Source organism: Ischnura elegans, chromosome 1 (assembly GCF_921293095.1).
Source record: "Ischnura elegans chromosome 1, ioIscEleg1.1, whole genome shotgun sequence".
Taxonomy (NCBI): Eukaryota; Metazoa; Arthropoda; class Insecta; order Odonata; family Coenagrionidae; genus Ischnura; species Ischnura elegans.
The window spans coordinates 143,115,211-143,137,795 of NC_060246.1; the positions used below are offsets into that span (position 1 = coordinate 143,115,211).

At 39.0% G+C, this 22,585-nt stretch overlaps 1 protein-coding gene across 1 annotated transcript in view; it reads left to right on the plus strand.

Annotated features, from left to right (window-relative positions):
- Positions 1-22,585, plus strand: part of LOC124171386 (alkylglycerol monooxygenase-like) — a 65,716-nt gene that overhangs the window by 38,154 nt on the left and 4,977 nt on the right. The window contains exons 2-3 of the mRNA XM_046550560.1: positions 21,667-21,794; positions 22,338-22,489. Of these exons, the coding sequence (XP_046406516.1) occupies positions 21,667-21,794; positions 22,338-22,489 (280 nt within the window). The remainder of the gene's footprint in view (positions 1-21,666; positions 21,795-22,337; positions 22,490-22,585) is intronic.

Sequence of the window (22,585 nt, forward strand, 5' to 3'; positions counted from 1 at the left end):
AGGAAACTGTAACAGCTCTTTATTATTTTTTTAAAATTACTTTCTATTTTATATTTCTATTTCTATAAAAATATTATTTTCCTTAAAGACATTTGCGATTTTTGCTTCTGGGGGGGGAGGAGGCAGCTGCCCCCTCCTGCCCCTCGCTGGGTACGCCCACGGCCTAATTGTGAGAATTTAACTTAGTCTGGATCTCTAACCGCAGCTATCCAAACCTACTTAATCACTGAGTGATATAACATGACGATCATTCCCCTATTTTTCAAAAACAAAATATGAAATATAATATACAGTGATGACTAAGCAGAGGTTCATATTTGGTGGTACGAAAAGTAAATGAACCGATTGTTACAATGACAAATTACCTAGGAGAAGGTAGAATTTGAAGGACCTCGGTCAGGTCAATAACCTACTTGAGATGCTCGCGAAAGCTTATGGGAACACGATGCTGCAAGCAACAAAGTAAGAGGCGTGCTGTCTACGTATAATCGTTCCTAATGCGGTGAGCTACCGACACCGAGTGGTGAGAGCAGACAAGTTTGGAATCCCAGAGTCGGTCGAGCAGAAGGTTGCTTGCCGCTCACTCCAGTACGCGACTCACATGACAACACACCTCAGTAACTTTCTAGCCATCATAATCCTCTGCAATGAGCTGGGTAAATGACGAAGAATGGTACCTATAATGAATAAAATATTCAGTCAACCACGTGGAAAGCCCCATCTAAGGTATCTTGCGTTTAATGGATCAGATAACAGCATTTTAAGTCCAACTGCTACAGGACATGAGTTTTATGCGCATTTAGAGAGGCAACTCCTTCGGTCTCTTAGAACAATTTTTCTTTGCCTCGGCATGTGTCATTCCTCTCTTCGTAAAGTACCATTGCCCTTCTTTGGAGGATATGCACTGCCTCACTTGTCATAAATCTAACCCACAATTTTGAGATTTCAATTGCCCTCGACCCCCTTATAGCCTACTCAGCTTTAAAAAAACTGCCACGTCTTCGATTTTTATCACCCAGCATTTGTACTCCCTAGTTCACATCCCTTTCATTTACACTCACCTCCATTTTCTTCTACGCCTAATTCTCGAATATCCTCAGTTATTTCTCGTCTTTTCTCAAAATAGAGTCCACGTGTCTGTCCCGTACAAGGTTGCGATCCCATTTTTTATGTATACCAGAGTTTTTTTATTTACTGCATTGAGTTCCATTCGTTGGAAGACTTGCAGCGTCGACTACCTAAATATCAAAAGCAATTCTCCTAATAATGTTATACCTGCCTTGTCCTATTTATCTGAACAAACTGCATAAGTAATGAGGTTTCGTAAGTCAAAATATATTTACCGATGTGTATTACTGCTCTACAGAGATCCATTTCGTACGGTTTATTCGTCTTGATAGCTCCAACAGCTTGTTGCATGACCTGTCTTGCGTTACATCCCCTATTGATATGGTAACGTATTCAAGGAGTACATGAATGCAAGGCTCATTTGATTATACATGTTAAGTGTTCTACAATAACTAGCAATAGGAGTGATAACATTATTAGGCGAGGTATTTATTTGCTCCCATTGTCTGAGAGTATTCTTAAAGTAAGTGAGACTTTAATTGGATAGCTTTCAAATAGAAAAATATATAAATTAAATTAAACTCTGATAAATTGTGAACAAATACAACCCGGATTTTTTCACAATTTATCAGCATATATCTGTTTTGCAGATGATGTTGATAGTTTTTAAAGTACTGACAAAAGACGCAATCAGGGGGTGCTAAAGCAGCCAAATAAGAAGGCGGGGAAGAAAGGGCTCAAAGAGTTGCCGGAAATGCATTTTTTTTAATAAGTACGCCTGCTTAAAGCACTTACGCGCTTAAAAATCGTTCCGTTCCGCCACAACTCCTTTAATGTGAACTAAATTGCACCGGAATGATCCGCTGTGAGTTAGGTTTGGACAACTTCAGTGGAAAGCTACCGATATAAATGAACCTATTAGAGCCACGGCTTGCCTATTCCACCCCCCTCGTACACTTTATCCCTTCCACGCTGCTCCCGTCAAGATACAGAAATTTTCCTTAGAAAGCTGTTTCGCGACCATGTTACCTCAATTTCTGTTTTCAACCCCGCTGGCCTTCTCTTGCGCGTGCTGTAATTAGGTATGCCACGCCCTTATCTCATACAAAAGTCGAATTGTGCGTCGAGATAGGATATTTGAAGCACAAATAAGTATGCTTCTAATTGGGTAGTTAACGGCCATTCGAGGTTGTCTTTTTTGTTGTTAGTTGATTATTCATGCCTTTCCATATTTTTCCAAGTCGAAGTTGAATATATTTTGTGATGAATGAGGTAAAGTTAATATTTTTTGCCTTCATACATGCCATTTTTGAGAAGAACAGTCAGAGCGGCGATTTGTTACATTAATTTTTTGAAAGGCAACACATCATTACAATATTAAATACAACGAGATAACTACGAAAAATGCTGATTTATTGACTTAGCCTTTCTCTAACCTTCGTCCATTATCCTAATATTTATTTTTCTTTCCATCTCTGCTCATCATTTTCAATTATAAGCACTCATAGTGGTCTTTGCGTATTCTCTTGTTTTGATGCGTCTTGGTTCTTAACAGAGTGCAGACCCCGTGAAATATATGAATGCAGTATTTTGTAAACAGTGCTGAGAATGAGTTAGAATTAAGTATATGTATTGAATCGCTTTGTCGTTTTGGAATCTCTAACAAACACAGACATCATCCGTGCAATAATATTTAGCACGCCAATTACCTGCGCCAAATTGAGAGCTGCCCCAATTATTTACTAGAGTAGCTTGCGAAGGGTATGAGCCACTCCCTAATAGAATGGTTTCCGTCGCCTACAGTGTGTTTGCTCGTGAGTAGTGATGAATACTTTATAGCTCTTACTATAAAATAAAAACCGTCTGGTAAAGCGCGGGTAGTTTCCCAATCAAAAGTAAAATGTCTGGAATTCTTTAACAGCGCTGAAAAGTACTTCTACCGCAATTAATTCTTCATTTATTTTTGGTGAAATTTTCAACTATTTTCCCTACGAATGGTAATTACGCAATATATGAGTAATTATTCTTTTCGACCATTTTTCGGCATGGGTACCTACCATTAGCTAAGGTAGTTTAGCAGTTCAGGAATTGACATTTAAAATTTGATAACGACATCGAAAAATACGATACTATGATCTCTTCTCGAAAGGGCTGCGTAAAAGAGGTAAAACAGTCACAATTCTCGAGAAGCATGAAAAAGTAAGGCTGAAATCAAAAAATGTTCGAAGGCCGTCATCACTGAAAAGAATAGCAAATAGGTGAGAAATAGAAGGAGAAAAGCCAAACGACTACTTTTCCTAGTAAAAGAGAATTATGTAGAGCGGAAAATATAATATCGCCAATTTTCAAGACGCTTATTTTCCTTATTTTACGGTATAATTTAATGTAACTTGTAAAGCAAGCAACAATTTCATTTTCTACAATCTAACAGTACATTTAGCCACTATCACCCCCTTTCTACACTTTTTATGCTTTTTTATTTGTAGTCCTTGAGGGGAGGGAAAAATGTTCGGTCTTAGAGAAACTCGACGTAGGTATACTAGAAATGGCATGAGAAAAAATTCGCCTGGACCGGGAATCGAAACACGGACCTTTGGCTTTCCGGGCCAATGTGGAGACCACTACGCTATCCAGGTTCTTTAATTCCCATTGGCCCGGAAAGCAAAAGGTCCGTGGTTCGATTCCCGGTCCAGGGGAATTTTTTCTCATGGCAATTCTTGTGTATTTCACCGCCATTCACGCGGCAGAGTTAGGAATATTACTTGACGTAGGTAGCTCCTGACGAAAGTTCGAACCCCGAAATTCGGTATTGTACACCAACATTTTTGCGCCACCACACCAATCCGGACCCGGATCTCGATTCATATCAGTTAATTTTTGTATTGAGATCCCAAAAGCAGCTGTAACTAAAGTCTTTAACATTGTAGGCTATGAAAAAATTTCAAGAGAAATATCGAAAATATTTATTCCCTGAACCACTGAAAAGTGCCTCGGCGGGACTCAAACTCGTGGCCTTCGAATGGGAGGGAGGGGATCCGCTGTCTGAGAGACCGGTCAGAAATTATCAGTAGTTTACTTTCCAACGAGACGCAAACAGTTAGCACTGCATACTCATCACTTTATTAATTACTTGGATACTTTTATAATATACTTAGATACTTTGTTCCTTTATTTGACACTTACCTACTTACGATACTTACTTAATTTGAATTAGTTTGTCGAATAGTTGTTAATAGCATTCACCACGATAAATACTATACAGCGAAATTACTGGTAGCATCTAAGTTGACCGGGTAGCAAACAGAACCTATATCACGGCAAAGGCGGCTGTTTCTTAATACTGACTTAACCTGCACTGCAAATTCATTCGAGCACGCCGGAATTCATTCCCAGAGCACGCCGGAATTCATTCCCAGAACACGCCGCGCGGAATAACGTGTCTCCGATGTTTTCTTTGCCATAATCAGTATTAGCCACCTTACTCACGTCTAAGGCCCTCTTTAGGTACCCATTACGTGTCGCCATGGACCCTTTGGAATAATATTATACTTCGTGTTCATCAGAAGTATCACACATGTCACGACTCTTGACTCTAATCCATCCATTTTTCGTGAGGTTCGTTCAAATGCACGGCACGGGATGAGGGTGGCTTGGGTCCAATAGAAAGTCGACTACGACCGACGAGGAAGTAAAATCAGAACTCTGGGTGTGCCTGACAATAAATATATATTTGGGAATAGTTTTTCCATTCACAACTCACGATTTTCAGCCTCTAAGTTACGAGTTTCTTCTCTCATAAAAATGTTAAAATAGCAACCTATCCCATTCCGAGCCTCGACAATATGTTTTTTCACCTCGAAGTAACAGCCTATTCTTTGATACTTGATCGCTTATTAATGTTCCCATCGTCGGAAGAGTATGGAGCAGTATTGCTTCATTTTTTGTGAGAATTCGAAATAAACGAGATTTCTGATCCATATTTACTGACCAGATTTACCAAAAACCTCCAACTCTTTCAAACATCAGACTTAATATCACGAAATGATATCCGTAGATTTTGCGCCGAGATTTCCCACCGTTTAATTCCCGAATTATAAGTGGTATGAAATTGTAGGTCACCTCGTGTACTGTGCTGTCCTGGTAAGTTTTAGATTCACCATTTATAACAGGAAGTTACTTCGATACTCTCATAGTTAAATGTAGCCTTTACTCCGGTTATCTGGACGGGTAAAAACATGAATGCAGAAAGTTTTACGGCACTTGAAACGACTGCTATGTACACACCATATGCAATATTATCTCCCTTATTCATTACATTACCATGAAATTTACTCGTTGTTAAATTCAATTCGGAGGAGGAAGGAATATAACGGATTTATATTCTTAACGGATCTTCTGGAATATTCGCCGAGATACACGGCGATGAATCAAAATTTTATTCATCCGACCCGGTGAGAGACGCAATCTTTTTTTTCACGTGGAGATGTACCTAAAAGCTGGCACGACCGGCCTTGAATTGCAGGGAGCGCTACGTTGTCAGTGCATACGTAAGTGTGTAAATCACCCTCCTGTTCCAACGGCGCGACCGAAGAGCAGACAGCGATGGAATCATCAAGGACGGAGCGATTGTAAATTGGCGAGGTAAACGCCTTCGACGGCTCAATAGGAATATCCAAATGAGTCATCCACTGGCCAGAACACTTCCGCCATTCCACACCGAACAGCCCTTGAAAGATAATTTTTGGCCACAGTAGGTGGGTCCTTCATCCCACCCATCCTTCATTTTCATTTCAATCGATCTCTTATGCAAATAACTTGTTGAGTTTTGATGACATTCGATCTGCAGTTGGTGAGAGAGAGAGTTAAAGTAAATTGTCGTCTCCAGAATCATCTGCAAGCAAAGGGAGAAGCAAATAAACGATAATCAGAGGCGTTTACTAATACTTACTTGTTAGTCGCAATTGAAGCTATGACAACATTGAAAATTAACCTCATCGTTTGATATATTTTATATATAAACGGAAGACGAATAATATAAAAGAAGAATTTCCCCTTACAAAAGCATTAACAGGTATTCTGTGCAAGAATTCAGTTATTCTTTCAATCAATGCAGAACTAATCAGTCAGATATATAACTACAGCTTTGATTGATGTTCACCTAAACTTCTTTTTAATTATCCACAGTGGAATACCTCTACTAAATCTCGTCGGAATGAATACATCTATCAACAGTTTTAATCCAACTTTCGCATCTCCATAGTGGTGGTCTTCAAACTTAAGTAGAATTATGAGAAAATCTGATAATGAGGGTTTGAAATTCGCCCGCAATTAAGTGATACGAGCGTGCTGCGCCCGCTCCCAGCGCTTCCCCCGCTTTTTTTAATGCAGGTCCACAGAGGGATAGGAGCGTTTCTAATTTTAAAATGTAGAAAAAAGGCAGGGTCTTATGTACAAATTTAATTGGAATGATCATGTGCAAATTGAGGTCAGAGGACCTCTTTAAACACAACATTGGAAGTAATAACACTATCCTATGTTAAACGCACATGATGACTCATACTTACGTATCATCAGGAGACTTGAATGTGGAATCAGCCGTATTTTGATAAAAGTTATTTAAAGAATGCGAGATATAGTTGCAAATGAACAAATGTATCAGTTTGTGCGCCGTTAACGTCAGGAATATTTACCGGTTTTTTGTTGTTTTTTTATTATTTAAAACCAATTTTAGGAAACAATAGCAATATTTAGGAAGTAAGGTATGCCGTCGCATGTTCTCTGATAAATTTTGTGCATTTTGGTACCTCATTTGTAGAGTTTGGTTGCGTATAAGTCGAGAAAGGTATCTATATAGTAGAAATAATATAGAAGATGAGCCAAGTATTCACTGTCTGCGGGGTATACTTTTTATTGGGGTAGCTATGTAGAGGCAAATTTTGGACAGGTGAATCGCGAGGAACACGCTAACTAAGAAGCACTACTTGCTGAAATATACATTATTACGTAATTTGCTTGTTATATTGAAGTCAATAATTTTTTCGCCACAACGTAATACATACCTCGATTGCAAGCTTCAGATCTAGAGATGGAACAGCCATATCCGACAAGGTTTAGCGTCAGTATCATCGCCAATGTTATCCCTGATGGCATTATGGAGGAAACAAGTGTGTAACGGATTGGACCACAGGAGGAGGTTTGACTTCTCTTTCAATCCAGCTAAGCGTGTCTTGAGAGGATTTCCCATGTAATCTCATGGGCGATTCTTTTCACGTCGATATTCTATATGACTCTTGCGCCTCATCTAAATCTTTTCCATTCCCACCAAAGGACTAAAAAGGGAATATGTAATTTCATGAAGTTTACATTTCACTTTAAATTCTTCACATAATTTGAATAGCTATGATAACTCATTTTACACATTTGGATACGGCCGAATAATAGAAAATTATAATATAGATTAGATGAGCCGTCATTTTTTTTCTCCAAATGTTCATTCCGGTCCACCACAAGGCCTTACAAGGCGTGGTGCAATTTTGTATGTTTCCATCTCGTTATAAAATAGAGTATTTGAGTATTAATACATCACATCACCTTCCATTTCTGATCATTTTATGGGCATTACTCAACAGACAAACATTTTGGCTACACGCTAAAACAGAAAAAAATCGAATGAACACTCATCAATGAGTTTATTAGGAGGTAAAAAATATATTTTTTATCTGAGAAGGAGTTATTCATTGATAATTCATTCAAGATAGGTAGTCCAGCATGAGATAAGGACACACGACTCCCACTGAGTGAGTGACACACTGCGCATGAAAAAACGGGATACACGAAAGTCGACAGAAAACTTTCATTTCCTTTCGTTCGTATTCGCCTCGAATCTAGTCGCTATTATAACATTTGGCTTCCTTAGCTCGTGCCCAGTTTGTATTCCTCTTGAGTGATCTCATGGACAGGCTCTTATATCGACTTTCGCATTCATTTCCAAAACCTAGAGACACCTAGAATGAGGATGCGCCTCAGGAAAACTTTTCGTAACATGTAGGGAATGGCCTAGTCTATGGGTGTGAGTTTACCTGCGGTCACCTCGATGATGAAACGAGAAATCGCAGTGATTCTCTCTAGTGGAACAGAGTTTTTAGATTTGAGCTATCATTGAAGTATGAAATGACATGTACTACGTGAATCAATTGCGGCCTAGATGAATAGGGGTGCCTTGATTACGGAAATAATTTCCTTTAAATATTTTATTGAAGTCATCTTCCGTGCGTTATCTGCTCTTCAATACACGAATCATTTCATTTCCTTCGTTCAAGATGGTCAAGGATTTATAATTACATTGGGAATAAAATCTTATATTCTCTCTTTTATCTCATCGCTTTAGATGCCATTAATCCACTCTGGCCCAACAGAAGGATGAATTGCTTTAATGCTACCAGACGAGGAATGAAAGCGATTTCTCGCGGGTTTATCGACAATAGGAACGAAACCCTTGGGTCGGGTTCGCGGGATACACTCCTGGGGCAGGGACTATAAGCGATTAGCTTTTCTCCTCTGCCACCAGAAGGGGAAGGACGGGAAGGAACAAGGAAAGGAGGCGCCGCCGCGATAGGAGCCCGACGACGCCTCCAGGGAAAGGACGGGGAAGGAAGGGAAGGGACGAGGATTCCCGCACCGTCACAAGGCGGGCGGGCCCTACTATAAGCGAAACCAAGCAAACGCAATTAATATACTAACGACCTTGGAGGATTATTCTATGAGGAAGAATAATCCAACGATCAAATCGTTAGATGGGTTTATCGACAATATAAATGGAGAGCTGCGTCAAACCAATCCCAGAATTGTTGACTAATGATGATGAAGAGATCGACTATGGATGGACCGATGATTGCCAAACAAAATTTCTAATTTTTTAATAAATCCATTGAACTAGCTTTGAATTTCTCTTCTTGCTCGCAATTCATATCCAAGTCTGAACTCCATCTTTATTCCTGATATAAGAAATGTATCTAGACACATAATTAAGCTGGTTTTTATGGGAAAAAGTTAGTATCTCTACAATGAGCATTGGTTACTATAACATATCATAGATAATTAGTGAAAATCAAGGTTAAAATTATGTCGAAGCGAATGCGAGTAATAGGAGCTTCAAAAAAGTAGATGTTCGACGAAGAATTCCTTACTTGAAATATGTACTAAACTATTAATATTTGAAATAATATTTTCAGATGCAGATTCGTTTATTTATTCCGCTTGCGTTGAACAAGGTTTTCCGGAAGTTTCTCCGATTTGATTTCACAGTAAAAATTTTAAAAGGTCATGTATAGTAAAAACCTCCTGATTAGTATAATTTTATTTGAAACCAACCAGTATGATTCATAGATGAACACGTTTCGGATGGAAATGAATGCAAGAGAAAGGCCCACTCAGAATCACAAGCAATTTTTATTCACCTACATTGAAGGTACTTCGTGAAAAAAGAAGCTTGTCGACAACGCATCTCGCATTATAAGAATTATTTTTTTTCCTCTTATATTCTTGACCTTGTTTAATACATTTTATAATATTTCTTGGAGTTTAGGTCAATGTGAAACAAGGTATAGCCAACGTTTCGATTTATTTAAAATCATCCTCAGGGCTATGAAAGAGAAAACATGAACAATATAAAATACAAAGATGACAACGATATACAATATTTTTACATAAAAAAGCCACCTATTATTATTGATGGGTATATCTATGTATATTTTTTTTTACCTGAACTCCAAGAAATATTATAAAATATATTATAAGAATTTCAAATAATTATTAATATTTATTAATTGTTGGTTACTTGTAGCTAATGAATATAAATAGCAATGCCTATGCGCTACTTAATTTGAGGCTGTGCATAAACTACAAAAATGAAGGAAATAAAAAACGAAAGTACCTGCAGCGTGAGTAGCGACATTCTTAATAAAAGGAGACTAGAAAGCATTCTCCTGTTTATGCCATAAAATACGGCTGTTCATTTGAAGTCCTAACAGGATGTGGAATATCATTTTTTATATCTTGTTCGTATCTTAAGACGTCACCCGTCTGCTACGTGCGAGAAGAATTAGGGCGTAACATGACGTAATCCGCGCCGATTTTTTTTAGATAGACGTAATAGTTTTGATTGTTTACATTCACCGGTTTCGGGATATTCCACGCATGGAGCTTTCCTGCACCTTACTTGCTGACGTTAAAGGCTACACAAGAGGCTACAAAGCAAGTAAACCTGGATACCTAAGTCAAGAAGTGAAATGTTTTCTAGAAACATATGGGAAAATATTCGATCAAAAATCGTTTCCCTTTTTAATCCCAGATGATGCGGCCAAAATTATACGCAAAAGCTCGGAAAACTGGTTTGACAACCCCGGATGCTGATTATGCTGATAGCTATATCCCGTTTGCAAAAAATTTGCTAAATGTTGAGCATTAGTAGAAAACTGAAGGATTTAGTTCTTTCTCTTCCATTAATTGGATGAATTCTCCACGGGTTTCCCACCGGGTCAGGTCTGCTCTTGGGTTATCAATGGATAACTCCGCCATATTTCGACGCCCTGAGGACGATGGAGTATTTATCCATTGAAACGTTGGCAGTAGAAGACCTTACGCGGTAGGAAACCCGTGAAGAATTCATATCAGCAGTGAAAAGCGTGAGAAATGACATCTAAGTATGCAAAATGAATTTCGGTTCGTGCGATAATAAGTGGTGTCTCTTATATCTCTCCTCGGCATCAGAATCGAATGGTTATCGTATTCAGCAATGCATTATATCCCATTTGCATTAAATCTATGGCATTATTTCACTAGCAATTGGAGGTTACAATGAATTAAATGGATGTATCCTATTGTGTGATTTTTAGAGAACGCCCGTTTGTGATCTGACGAGAAAATTGAGTGAAATTGACGTTAAAAGCTAAATAACTCATATTGGACGAAAATAGCATGATTGATATAATATATTACTTTATCTAACTGTAAAAACAATAATGAGTATCTTAATATTAAAAGATAAGCTAATTGGAAAATTAAATTTAAAAACCTCTTCATCAATTCCCAATCATTTCACATATTTGGGGCCTTTGCCGGAGTGGCGTAGCCAGGGGGTGGGTCCGGACTCCTCGCCCCCCAAAAATATAAAAGCACAAATATTTTCCGTCATAAAAGAAAACAAAATATTGAAAAATCATGAATTTACAAAATATTTCTTTAAAAATGAAGTTATTTCGATTATGAAAAGTGTTAAAATTAGTTTAAAACCGTCTACTTACTATCCTGTTTTTCAAAAATTTCCTCCCCTGGTTTTGGATCCCCCCCCCCAAATGAAATTCCTGGCTGCGCCACTGCTTTTTCGCGGCTGAAATGTAAATGTTGATTCTTCACATGTGTTGAGCCATCATTCCTCAACATTTTAAATCGATCGGATCAAGAATGTGAATATGATTGCAGGACTGAGACAAAAATGACACATTTTCCATGTTTTACGAACGTTTAAACATAGATGCTTGTTTTGTGTGTTGAGTTCTGTTAATCCATTCTGGACCGTAGTACGCTGATTGTGAGCGAACGTGTTAGAGAGCGTTATGATTGAAGAGAAGTCCGTCGAAGGACGCTCCATCCCTCCGCCAAACCAATGCCAACCGCCTCTCACGCGCACTCCTCTCTCGTACTTTCGACGCGGGATTATGACCTAGGTCGCGGTTGGTCGTGTCCTCTCCCGCGCGACGCCGCACCGCATGCGACATAAATCTGCGATCGCAATGGCCTGGCCATCCGAGAAGCATGCAGAGGGGTCAAAAGGGGTGAACTGGAGGAGCACTTCCGTGAATTTACAGCTATTTCTTTTTTTTTTTGAAGACCCGCGCGTCCCTTGAGTCGTGGCCTTCGTCCGGCCAAGGCTGAGGCAAACCCTTCCCCATGTCCGAATATCGGTGGAAGAGACGAGAAGGCGCTCATGTCTACGGATTTAACGAGCATCGATTCGTTCAATGCTTCGAACACGCGCACAAAAGATGACACCATGCAATAGTCTGCTTATGCTGCCGTGACAATCCAACTCCTGTGATTCCGAGCACTTGCGGAAACTGGGTATTTTCATCTTGGATCCAGATGCTAACATAAGAATACCCAAGAACAATTAAATGCTAAGGTTTCTCAAGTGAGGGAGCTAATGTGGAAATACCTTACCTCCGAAACTACATTTTAGACTTTACAACGAGTAATTAATTGTCATTTGTAAATGTCTCCTTTTTACTTTATACTTCACCGAAGGCCTTCATAAATATAATCGTGCAACGAGATATCCAGCTCACATCATTCTCATCAACAGGTCATACCTTAAGTATTTATCATCTCAGATCTAACATTTAAATTCTACATATACAATCCACGCCCTCATTGTACGTTCCAATGACAAACAGGATGTGATCTAGTAAAAATGAGATTCAAAATTATAAAAGTAATTATGCTCTATTGCATAAATTTCGCAGTGTAATTGATAGGAAAAAGGCAGTTTTTATCTATGCTAAAGAGTCCTTTAGTATTTTTCCACTTTGAGAAAGCCGTTTTATGATTCATGTATAAATTCGTTTCGAATTTATCGTCCGACGAACACAAAAATGACATATAAAAACGTATTTTTCGGAATCTTTAGCATGACGTCACGCGTCTGATAGATAAAGAGTGATATCAACGCAGCTTCACGGCGTTGATAAAATTAAACCGAAATACGCAAAGGTTTTGAGTCAAAGCTCGTAATTCGTTAATATGGTTGTTGTTACAAAGATGAGTTCGATATCATTGCGACTTATATTGGTTCGAATGGCATTCCTTCCCGTTAAATGTCGTCTATTGTACAGTTATGATACTGAACAGGAAGGAACGGAAGGCTTCGTTAAATTTTTCGATTGAACCAACTGATAAACTTAAAAAGTACCGAATTAAAGATAGGTACCAAAAGAGAAAATTTCATGTGTATCCTCATTAAACTCGGTTTTTTTATATGACCAATCAGGGACCGATTTCGGCCTTTCCTTTTACGGATCTAGGATTATATCAAAACATTTTCCCAACAATAATATATCAACCCGTGATTATCGACGGAATTGAAGACTTGTCTCAATGCTTCATTTTATTCTCTTCTTTTCAGTGGGAAAGATCATCTTTCTTTAATAGTTTGTTCACACATCTCATTAACAATGGGCGATCTAATTTCGCCACATTATAATTTGAGTAAACTCCCTTAATAAATCGTTTCCATTAGTAAACTATTTTGTACGTAAGCAAATTTTTAATTATAAATGCAAAGATACCCTTCTGCAACTTGGTGGATTATAAAGTATTTGTGGTTAATTAAGCTAAGTTTAAATTACTCCTCGATATATTTATTCGTTACATTAAATTTAAAATTGTTAATGATTAAAATGTAATCCATTTGATATGAAATGATTTATTATTAAAGAATCTAAAGTGGTCTCGACCACATTAATGCTGGACAAACATAAAAGATTTCGTAAATAACAAAAGGCATACCTAAATCGAAAAGAGTGTTATTAGAGGGTGAAAATATAATCCAGCAATGAATTATTCTATGAATTACATGTGTGTGTTGATAGCGTGTTACGCTCCTCGATATTTTTGAAGCGTCTTTAATGATTTCGCGAGCCTAGGGGTCTCTAATCGAGCTTCACTGGAAGCATTTGATTCCTCCTCAGCGAATTTTAGCAATGTTACATGAATTCTATCAATAACATTTACAATTAGTACAGTTCTCCTCTGGCCAGACTGCGGATGTTTCCAAAAAGTGGTAAATGGTGCTAGTAGATGGAAAATCACAATAATTGTTTATTTTGAGGCCTTAGCTATTTTCTAACAAACAACATTGATGTTCTTTACCATCGTCGTAGCAAAGTGAAAATCGCTCGACTCCCGTCAGAACGCTGGACAATAGTGTGAATTACAGCGAAATACTGCAGATACATAATAATCAAATATTATCGTAGTAATGAAAGCTTTTTAATAAAAGTATACTAGTTTTGACAAGTACCTAATCTGGCTGGACAAAATTATTACTATAGCCACTTAAGTTTACAAAAATGAAACGCCGTCAACTGGATAATCAAGAAACGGAAATTTGATGGAAAAACTTCAAGTTTAATACTCGAGACTTGTAACGCAACATATCAGAAAGTCAAAACCATTTTTACGAGCCGGGATTCTCCATCAGCCGGCGAAAACATGTCCAATGATTTGGTGCCGTATATTCCCAGAGTGACAAAATGCTCCCCACTGAAAAGAGTCGCCGCATTCTTGGTGACCTGTCGCCGAGGGCAAAGATTTTCACAATCGAGCGCTTCAATAAAAGACGGCTCCCTCTAGGAGGGAAAACCAACTTCGGGAAGCGCGTCAACAGCTCTAGATTTTCAACCATAAAAGAGATAAGAGATGAAGGGGAAAAGGCAAGGCCTCGCGCGAGAAGATACCTCGCAACTGGCAACCACCATTCGGCGTGGGGCCCACCAAAGATATGACGAAGCTCCACGTCACCGAACGGAAGCAGCAAAGCCATTGGCCATCGCATTGTGGGATCCCAACGGGGGAGGGGGATAGGGATGGCGCCCCCCCCCTCCCAGAAACCCCCCTTCCCATAAAAACTTGACAAATCGAAAAATCAAATATTTCAGTATTACACAAAAATGCCATCAGAAAAATTGGCTTAATTTAAGTAGTTCTGAGAAGGTTAAATAAAAAAAATTCCGGGAGAGAAACACTAGGTACCTCCTAAAGTTGGAGCAACCCCCAGGAGTAGGTCCTGTGGGTGGTCCTGGGGTGGGTACTGCCCTACATCACCCTCCAAGCCAAATTCTTCTAACGTGTATCTTCGACAACTGCATGAACCATTGAAGTATTTATTTATTTACATATTTATTTCCAACTTCCCCGAAAACAGCGCATAAAGGCTTATACAACGGGGATACCAAAATAAACAATGTACAACGCAACCCACACCAAAAGAACACACACCGACACCCATGCTTTGGATATGGTCCACCTACCCCTGCGGGACTAGAACCCGCGACCTTCGGTTCGTCTGCTGAGGACTTTACCCCACACTCACCGAGGCCAGCAAAATATAGTCCTTGTGGTGATCGGAATTGCCATAGCATTTAATTCTTTGGCTCGAAAACAAATAAAACGACGGTTGTACTAAACATACACAGGTTTAAAAATAATTTGAGCAGACATTGCACATTTTTCCACAGCCTCAGTAACATGCATAACTCTAGTTGCGCAAAAAGATACCATTGAGGTAGATAAATAAAAAAGCAACATCGATTTCGAAAGCTTAAGCGAAAGGAGGAATCTGAGGGGTTGTGCACACAAGTTATAAATCTCAATCTTAGCCTCAAAGCTTACCTCGAGGAAGTCGGAACAAGTTAAAATTACTGAATTATCGTAATACAACTGCATCAACTACTGTAATCAATGGGAAGAATGGCTCTTTATCTCATCCAGTTCAACTCTCCTTTGAGAAAATCTCATAGTTTCCGCATAATTTATCATTTTGACCTCCGAATTGAATTTTAATGCAGTTCACCACAGATCTCCCGAGTCACGACTTTGGAATACGTTCTCTTTCAGGCAGCTTCCAAGAGACTGCTCTTTCATCGTCGGCTACCGATAAGTGTTTCTTTTTCTAGCCCAATAGATTCCCAAACATTTTTCTTCTTTCAGCCAAACATCAGTATGGTAAAACAAACTCTTTTAACGCACACGTATACCCATTATTTCACCGCTTGCAAGTTCGTGAAATTAGCTTCACTACTTTTTTATCGCACATAAGTGTACTAAGAGATTAATTTGTTTAATGATTTTCGAAGTTCATGTCCATAGGAAAATGAAGAGTACTTAGTGACATTGCGAGATAAGTTAAAATAAACTCAGTTCTGTAAACAGAGAGTTTAAAATTTTGAACATTTATTAATTCTTCCAAAGAAGGACTCTTGCCTCTGGCTAGGAAAACTTTGCTCAACTATTTCAGGTCCCACTCATTTAAGTGATGTTTAAATCGAGCTCTATTTAAAACTCTTCGTTTTCTACATATTATATCATTTAAAATCAAAAATGCATCATCTTTAGTCAACAATTCTGAGATTGGTTTGACTTAGCCCTCCACTTCTCTCTCCTATCCGCTTGCCTTTTCATAGTGACGTATTTCTTCTCTTGTATATCCTTTATAACCTGACCCGAGTAATTTATTCGTGGCCGTCCCTTGCCCTTCTTCCCTTCCACTGAAAAACCTTATAAGTAGGAAGTAGGAATAGATGCATATTAGTTAAGTCTCGCACGGACTCAATATCAAGTATTCTGGGGAGCATCTCAAGCAGATCCTCTCCCCCAATTGATGAGGCGGGTTGGTCTATGGCCTTCGGCGCCAATAGCTGGCTCCAGAATACCATGGCGACTTACAGAAGTTTGGTGATACAAGCAATCACGCAAAGCAAAGAGCTTCGGTCGCTTGATACCCTCCCCTACCACATCCCCCTCCCTTCCCCACCTCCTCCCACAGACGGCGTCGCCTCGAGGCCTCGGCCTACTGGCATGTTTTTTCAGCAATAAAGCTGCGCGACTTTTAATTCTCGTCAGGGATCGGGAGAGCTCACACTCGCGCCGAGTTCGACCTCCAGAATCGAGTGTTTGGCAGATAATCTTTGGCTTCGGGTGAATTTCGAGCGGGTGGGGCACTCCAGTCGGCTAGTCCTTATCGAAGTAAAAACTTTGCGAATAAAATAATTCTTAAGACAAGGCCGTAGTGAACGGGGGAAGGTATGGGTCAACAACTAGGGGAATAAGCACTACAAGTTCCACTGACTCATCATAATTCATAAATATAAAAGTACATTAAATTATTTAAAAGAAATTGTACTGGAAGACAATTTTTGCTGAGGAGACCACTAGCGCGGGGTAATTTATCCTTTCGCCCTCCGGTTTTCCATACTGCTACATTTCATAGTATCTGCCAACGATGAATTTAAATTTCAGAATTGAGCAAATTAAATCCATATCTGAGTTAATGAAATGTATGAAGCTTGCGAATTTTCAACAAAATGTCAGCATGGGAAATACCACCTAACTCCCCGCGAATCCAATTTCGGGCTACATTCCTGGGCGGTGGGAGGGTCTAACCTATCATAATGTCTGGTGGGGGATATAGTATTTGGTGTCCCCCCTCCAAACTATTCCTTCCTGCCCCCCTCGAAGTTTATTTACCATTCAAGAAATCCACCCCGAAACGAAAAATTTTTCTGACAGCAGCCTTTCCCAACGATCGTGATTCCGTAAGACGCAATGATTTTCTGAGTAGCATAATAGGAGAAAAACATGTGGAGAAGATGACAAGACGAGGATCCAGAATGTCCGTATTCCACTTTAGCAGATCAGGCAATTGTTGAAACTGCTTTCAGAACACGAAAATATAGACTTTAGACAAAGAAGATAGACTGCAGAGCTACGTTGATAAGGCATTAACTTAAACAGACAAGAACCAATCAGTCATTATATCGGTCAACCTCTTTAATGCTTGCTTCTTCTTACTTATTTGATGTAACTCGTCATTCGTACTTAAAATTTTTGCCAATGAAAGGCACGAAAATTTAATTTAAAAATTTAATTCTTTTTCGCCAACGAGACTAGGCAAAAATTTAGAGGTCATTTACGCAGTCATCATGGCTAACTTGTTACTGTATTCGATAGATATTGTAGCTCACGATCCTAGTTTTTCAATCATAATTTTATATGCCAAATCATACGGAGCGCTCGTATCGCACGCATCCTTCACTGCTTACGGCACAGCTGCTCGAGTATTTACGCAAGTGCATCAAGCCGAATCATCGACAGTCGCTGAGTAATTGCCCCGATGCATCCATTACAACGCGCGAGAGAGTCTTCTTCCCACGCTATGACCTAGTTTGGACTCACTCAGATGATCACCTTTCAAAGAATCAGGCAGAAAGTAACGACTCGAGAAGATTACCACAAAAGCTTTCCTAGGCGGTCCGTCGCATCGCCCTGAGGGCAGAAGAACGAGGAGGCGTCCTTAAATGAACTTAATACACTGTTACAAACCCTTAATTACCTTTCTCCACCCCCTCTTTTTATGTTACAGCCCGTTTTCACTTCGAAGTCGTCACTGCCCGTAAATATAACTCCAATCAAAATCGACAATAAAGTTGACCACATGACTAAGAGTCTCTATTTGGCTCACCACCGTATCTCAAGATTTATATTTCTATAAAATAAAGTCTCTTTTCTCCAATGATTGTACGAGTATGGTAGAAATCGAGGTTGTTTCGTGATTGCCTGGGAGATAAAGCACAATAACACGTCATCAAGCAATTAACGGAAGACAAAGTAGTCCACTGCTCCACAGTCGCGCTCGTTTCAAAGCCTAATGACCTAATGGCCGCTGCCAATACATCACGATTATCGTAACAGAAATCTACGCACTCTATGCATTAACGACAGAGGAAAGACACGCGTTAGGTAGCGGAAGAGAATGCGATATGAGGCCCGTCTCACTTGTCTAGTATGAAGGTTGCACGTGCCCAGATGCGTCTTCTCTGAACAGATCGATGAACGGCGATATGATACGAAAAACGGCACAGTTTCAATGCTAGAAATGAATGAATATTCACCCCTTCCATTTCCTTGACTGGAACAGGATTACATCCCCAACACGGAAGTAGTAATCGGAGCTGATTTCTGAATAAAATTAATGCAAGTAATTGGTAGCCAACCGATTAGTGATTGGTTTAAATGGGCAAGTAATCATACAGTAATCTGAAACAACAGACTTGCCATACGTAAGCTAAGAATATTTGCCACAAAAATTCATCTCATACTAAGACACAGAACTAAGTGTTGAGGTGGCTCACGTGTAGGATTTCTATCCAGCCATCGAGGGTTAGGGGCCTGGGGGATGGGATTTTTAGTTCACCCAGCACCCTTGTGTTTTCTGAATGAAAATACATTTAGTAATGTCCTATCACGGTCAAAGATCTCTTTAGGACAATCCACTACGATCTTTGCGCCAAAATAAAGCTAATTCTGATACCTAATTTATTCACCCATCCAACTTCCACGAATAAATTCCTTTCTACATGTCCTGAAACAAAATGTTTTAAGCTTTCAGTTAGTTGGCGTAAAACAAAGATACTACGAAAAGACTAATAAGAAAATGTAGTATATTTTCTGACGCCCCAAACCTCCAACGAGATTACATAAGATTTCCCCTGTCAACAACGTAATTCCCCCATCCTCCCCTGTCAGGTATAGGAATCCACCTTGGGTTTAAGGTCACTCTTCCGCACTTTCAAATTACCATAGAGGTACGGATTTGAGCGCAGGGTGTCGGAGTAACACGTATTGTAAACGTCGGAGTAACACGCACTAAGTAAAATATTCCTAAGTTTCAGCATGAATGGAGATACAGCTGAAGAAATAACAGTCAAAGATTAACAGTACCTCTTTAAAACATTTAATTCGACACCCGACTAGCCGTAATATGCCGACATGTTGCGGTATTAACCAGTGGTGTCATTGTGGCGGAACGGTTAATAAAAGACATAGGGTAATAGACAAAAACACTTTCATCATTTTTATTGCCTAAAAATTTCTGCATGAATTCGTAACCAAAACAGTTTTTTTTTTTCAAATAAAATGTAAATAATAACTTGTAATAAAAAACACACAGAATAATATTTAACCTCTAAAAAAAGTTCCAGCGCTGCTAATTTTGCCATGACGTCACTGGTATTAACTCATTATAATCCATTGTTGCTTCTAAGTAACATCAAAAATGTATAAATTTTCATTTCTATTCAGGAAAATTTTAAACTAAGTGTTCTTTTGTGCTGTAAATTTTAATGGCAAAACATGTAGCTGCCACAATAATTATGATTGAGTAGATATTTTATGAAAAATCTTGAACTTTAATAGCTCCCAGAAGCTGGGTTTGAAAGTATTAAGTGACAGGAGCTGATATCAATCATTTGTAAACAGCGGAGGTAATTTAGCAAGTAAGTCAGGAGACGAAATAAGAGAACGGTGTGACGCTGGAATTCCGTATATATTTACGAAAATGAAGGGAGGCTACTCCATACGGAGAAACGCGAATTCATTCAAAAAGATCTCCTCTTGCGTCGCGCAAGTTCTTATAGGATACAAGCCATCTGTCTCCCACCCATATGTCAGAAAATACAGTATTTCAGCCTCCCTTTCACTAAAACATCTAAGCGTTACACTTGCCTGACACCTCGCTTGTCAACGCGGTAGATAAAGATCCATTGAACTCTCCTCAATAAATTGGTAGGTCGTCATCATCATTATCATCGTACCTTTTCGCATTTGGCATGATTCTGACGGAGGACCTTCGTGGCCCCTTTGAGGTCGGCAATCGCAAAGCGCATAAGCAAACCTTTCCTCTGCTTTCAAGGAGTACAGCGGACGCTAATTCCTTGACCCCCCAAGTGCGTGTAAGAACCGTGAAAGGCAAGTGCGGGAGATTAACAAGTCGCGCATTGTCTTTTTCTACCTTTGATATTAACCTTGATTCCACCACATTTCTTTCGATAACATCAAGAGTAAACAAATCGCGTGTTTAAGTTGCATATATGTTCTCATGCTTCTTCCCATCCCCCTTATCAATGCTTGATTTTCTGCCGACGAAAAAATCAGCAAAATATATTACTTAAGGAAAACATTTACCAATGCTTTAATTTTAAAAATTACATTTTTGCAATGAAACCAATATTTAAGGAAGGCGACTCAAGGAGTGAAATGGCTGGATGGAGAGTAAAAAATAAAATCAAGTTAACGTCGACCCTTAACATTTTAGTGGTATGTGCGAATTTGCAAGCAAGTCAAAACCATGCTAAAAAAGATAAACATGCAATACGCCATATGAGTTTCGGGTCCATCAGTATTGTTACTATAAAGTTTTTTTGAGCACAAGCTGCTAATTGCGGCTGTTTTAAATTACACATCTCTCAATCCATCAGATCCTTTTCCAATGGCATTTGCTTACCAAAATAAGTTATTAATTAATGCACATCCGAATACATCTGGAATATCTTAAACTTATCCTAGTGAGTATGCACACACGCGCAACTAACAGTAGCTTTTCTCACTTACTTTCGTTCGCAATCACTTCAGAAATTTCATTGAAATTTACTTTTACACGTTCTGACTCACGATTTATCCATAGAGGAGGTCGGACCACTGAAAGCAGTGAAATTACTATTTTTACGATTACAAAATGATTTTCCTGTCGAAAAGCAAAACAACTGCCTAATGTTAACATTTTACCTTGACCATTTTCAGATTGAATAAGAACTAAGCTGGTTCATAAAACCAAAATTAACTTAGAAAAAACTGCGCAAAAAAGAGCTATCATTAGAGAAAATGCTGATTCCTTACAAGTGAAATTATATCACTTTACTTGCCATTTATCTTGTCAAAACTTCTCCTTACAATTGTACGCAACTCATTAATATCCATCATTTATTACAGTCATGGCCTTACTTTGTAACCTTAATAATCCTGGAGCATATTGTACTGAGGCTGCAAGGGAAGCCAAGACATCGCCTCAATGACACCATTACATCCCTCAGTCATGGTCTCATCCTGGAAACTGGAAGGTAAATACTAAAAAGTATATTATTACTCCATACAACAAATAACTCCTGATGCTCATTCCAATGATTTATTTTTATTAGTAAAATTTATTTTTCATTTAATAAAATTTAAAAATAACAAAAATAATAATAAATAATTTTTATTTTTGTTATTTTATTCCCAAACCTCCAAATACAGCTCATGTTGGCCATTTTACATTGGGGTATTCAATAAATTTAATGATTAAACGTACACGAACGACCATGTCCTGGACAGGGGAAATCTACCCAGGCAGGACTCAAACCCGTGACCTCTTGTTTGGCAGGCGAGGATGTTACCCCGCCACCACCGAGGCTGGCTCTTATTATTATTCTCCTACTGAATGAAAAAGAATTTCAAAGAGAGTGTGGCATGCAATTTAGTGGACTTGTTTCACACAAAGCTTTTTGATACTTCAAATCCATATTAATCCAAACCCATATTATGAGGTTTTACCATAAAGAGCAATTGGATTGGAGAGTGGAAGTGATGATTTATTTTAAAGTTTTTTGTCTCCCTCATTCTAGGCTTCTATTCCGTGGGGCAGAGAGCTCAATCTACATGTTAGTATATGATCGGTGGAGGGTGGTGGACCTCCCTTGGGACAGTCCATGGACGTGGTACATTGCTCTTTTGGCAGTGGACTTTTGCTACTACTGGGTGCACAGAGCAAATCACGGTAATATTTAATTCCTAGAGCCTGGCCACTCTGCAGGGGTGGATCGGTGAATCAAGACATGTATTTTTAGAGAAGGAACTTTATCCCATCTCCAGC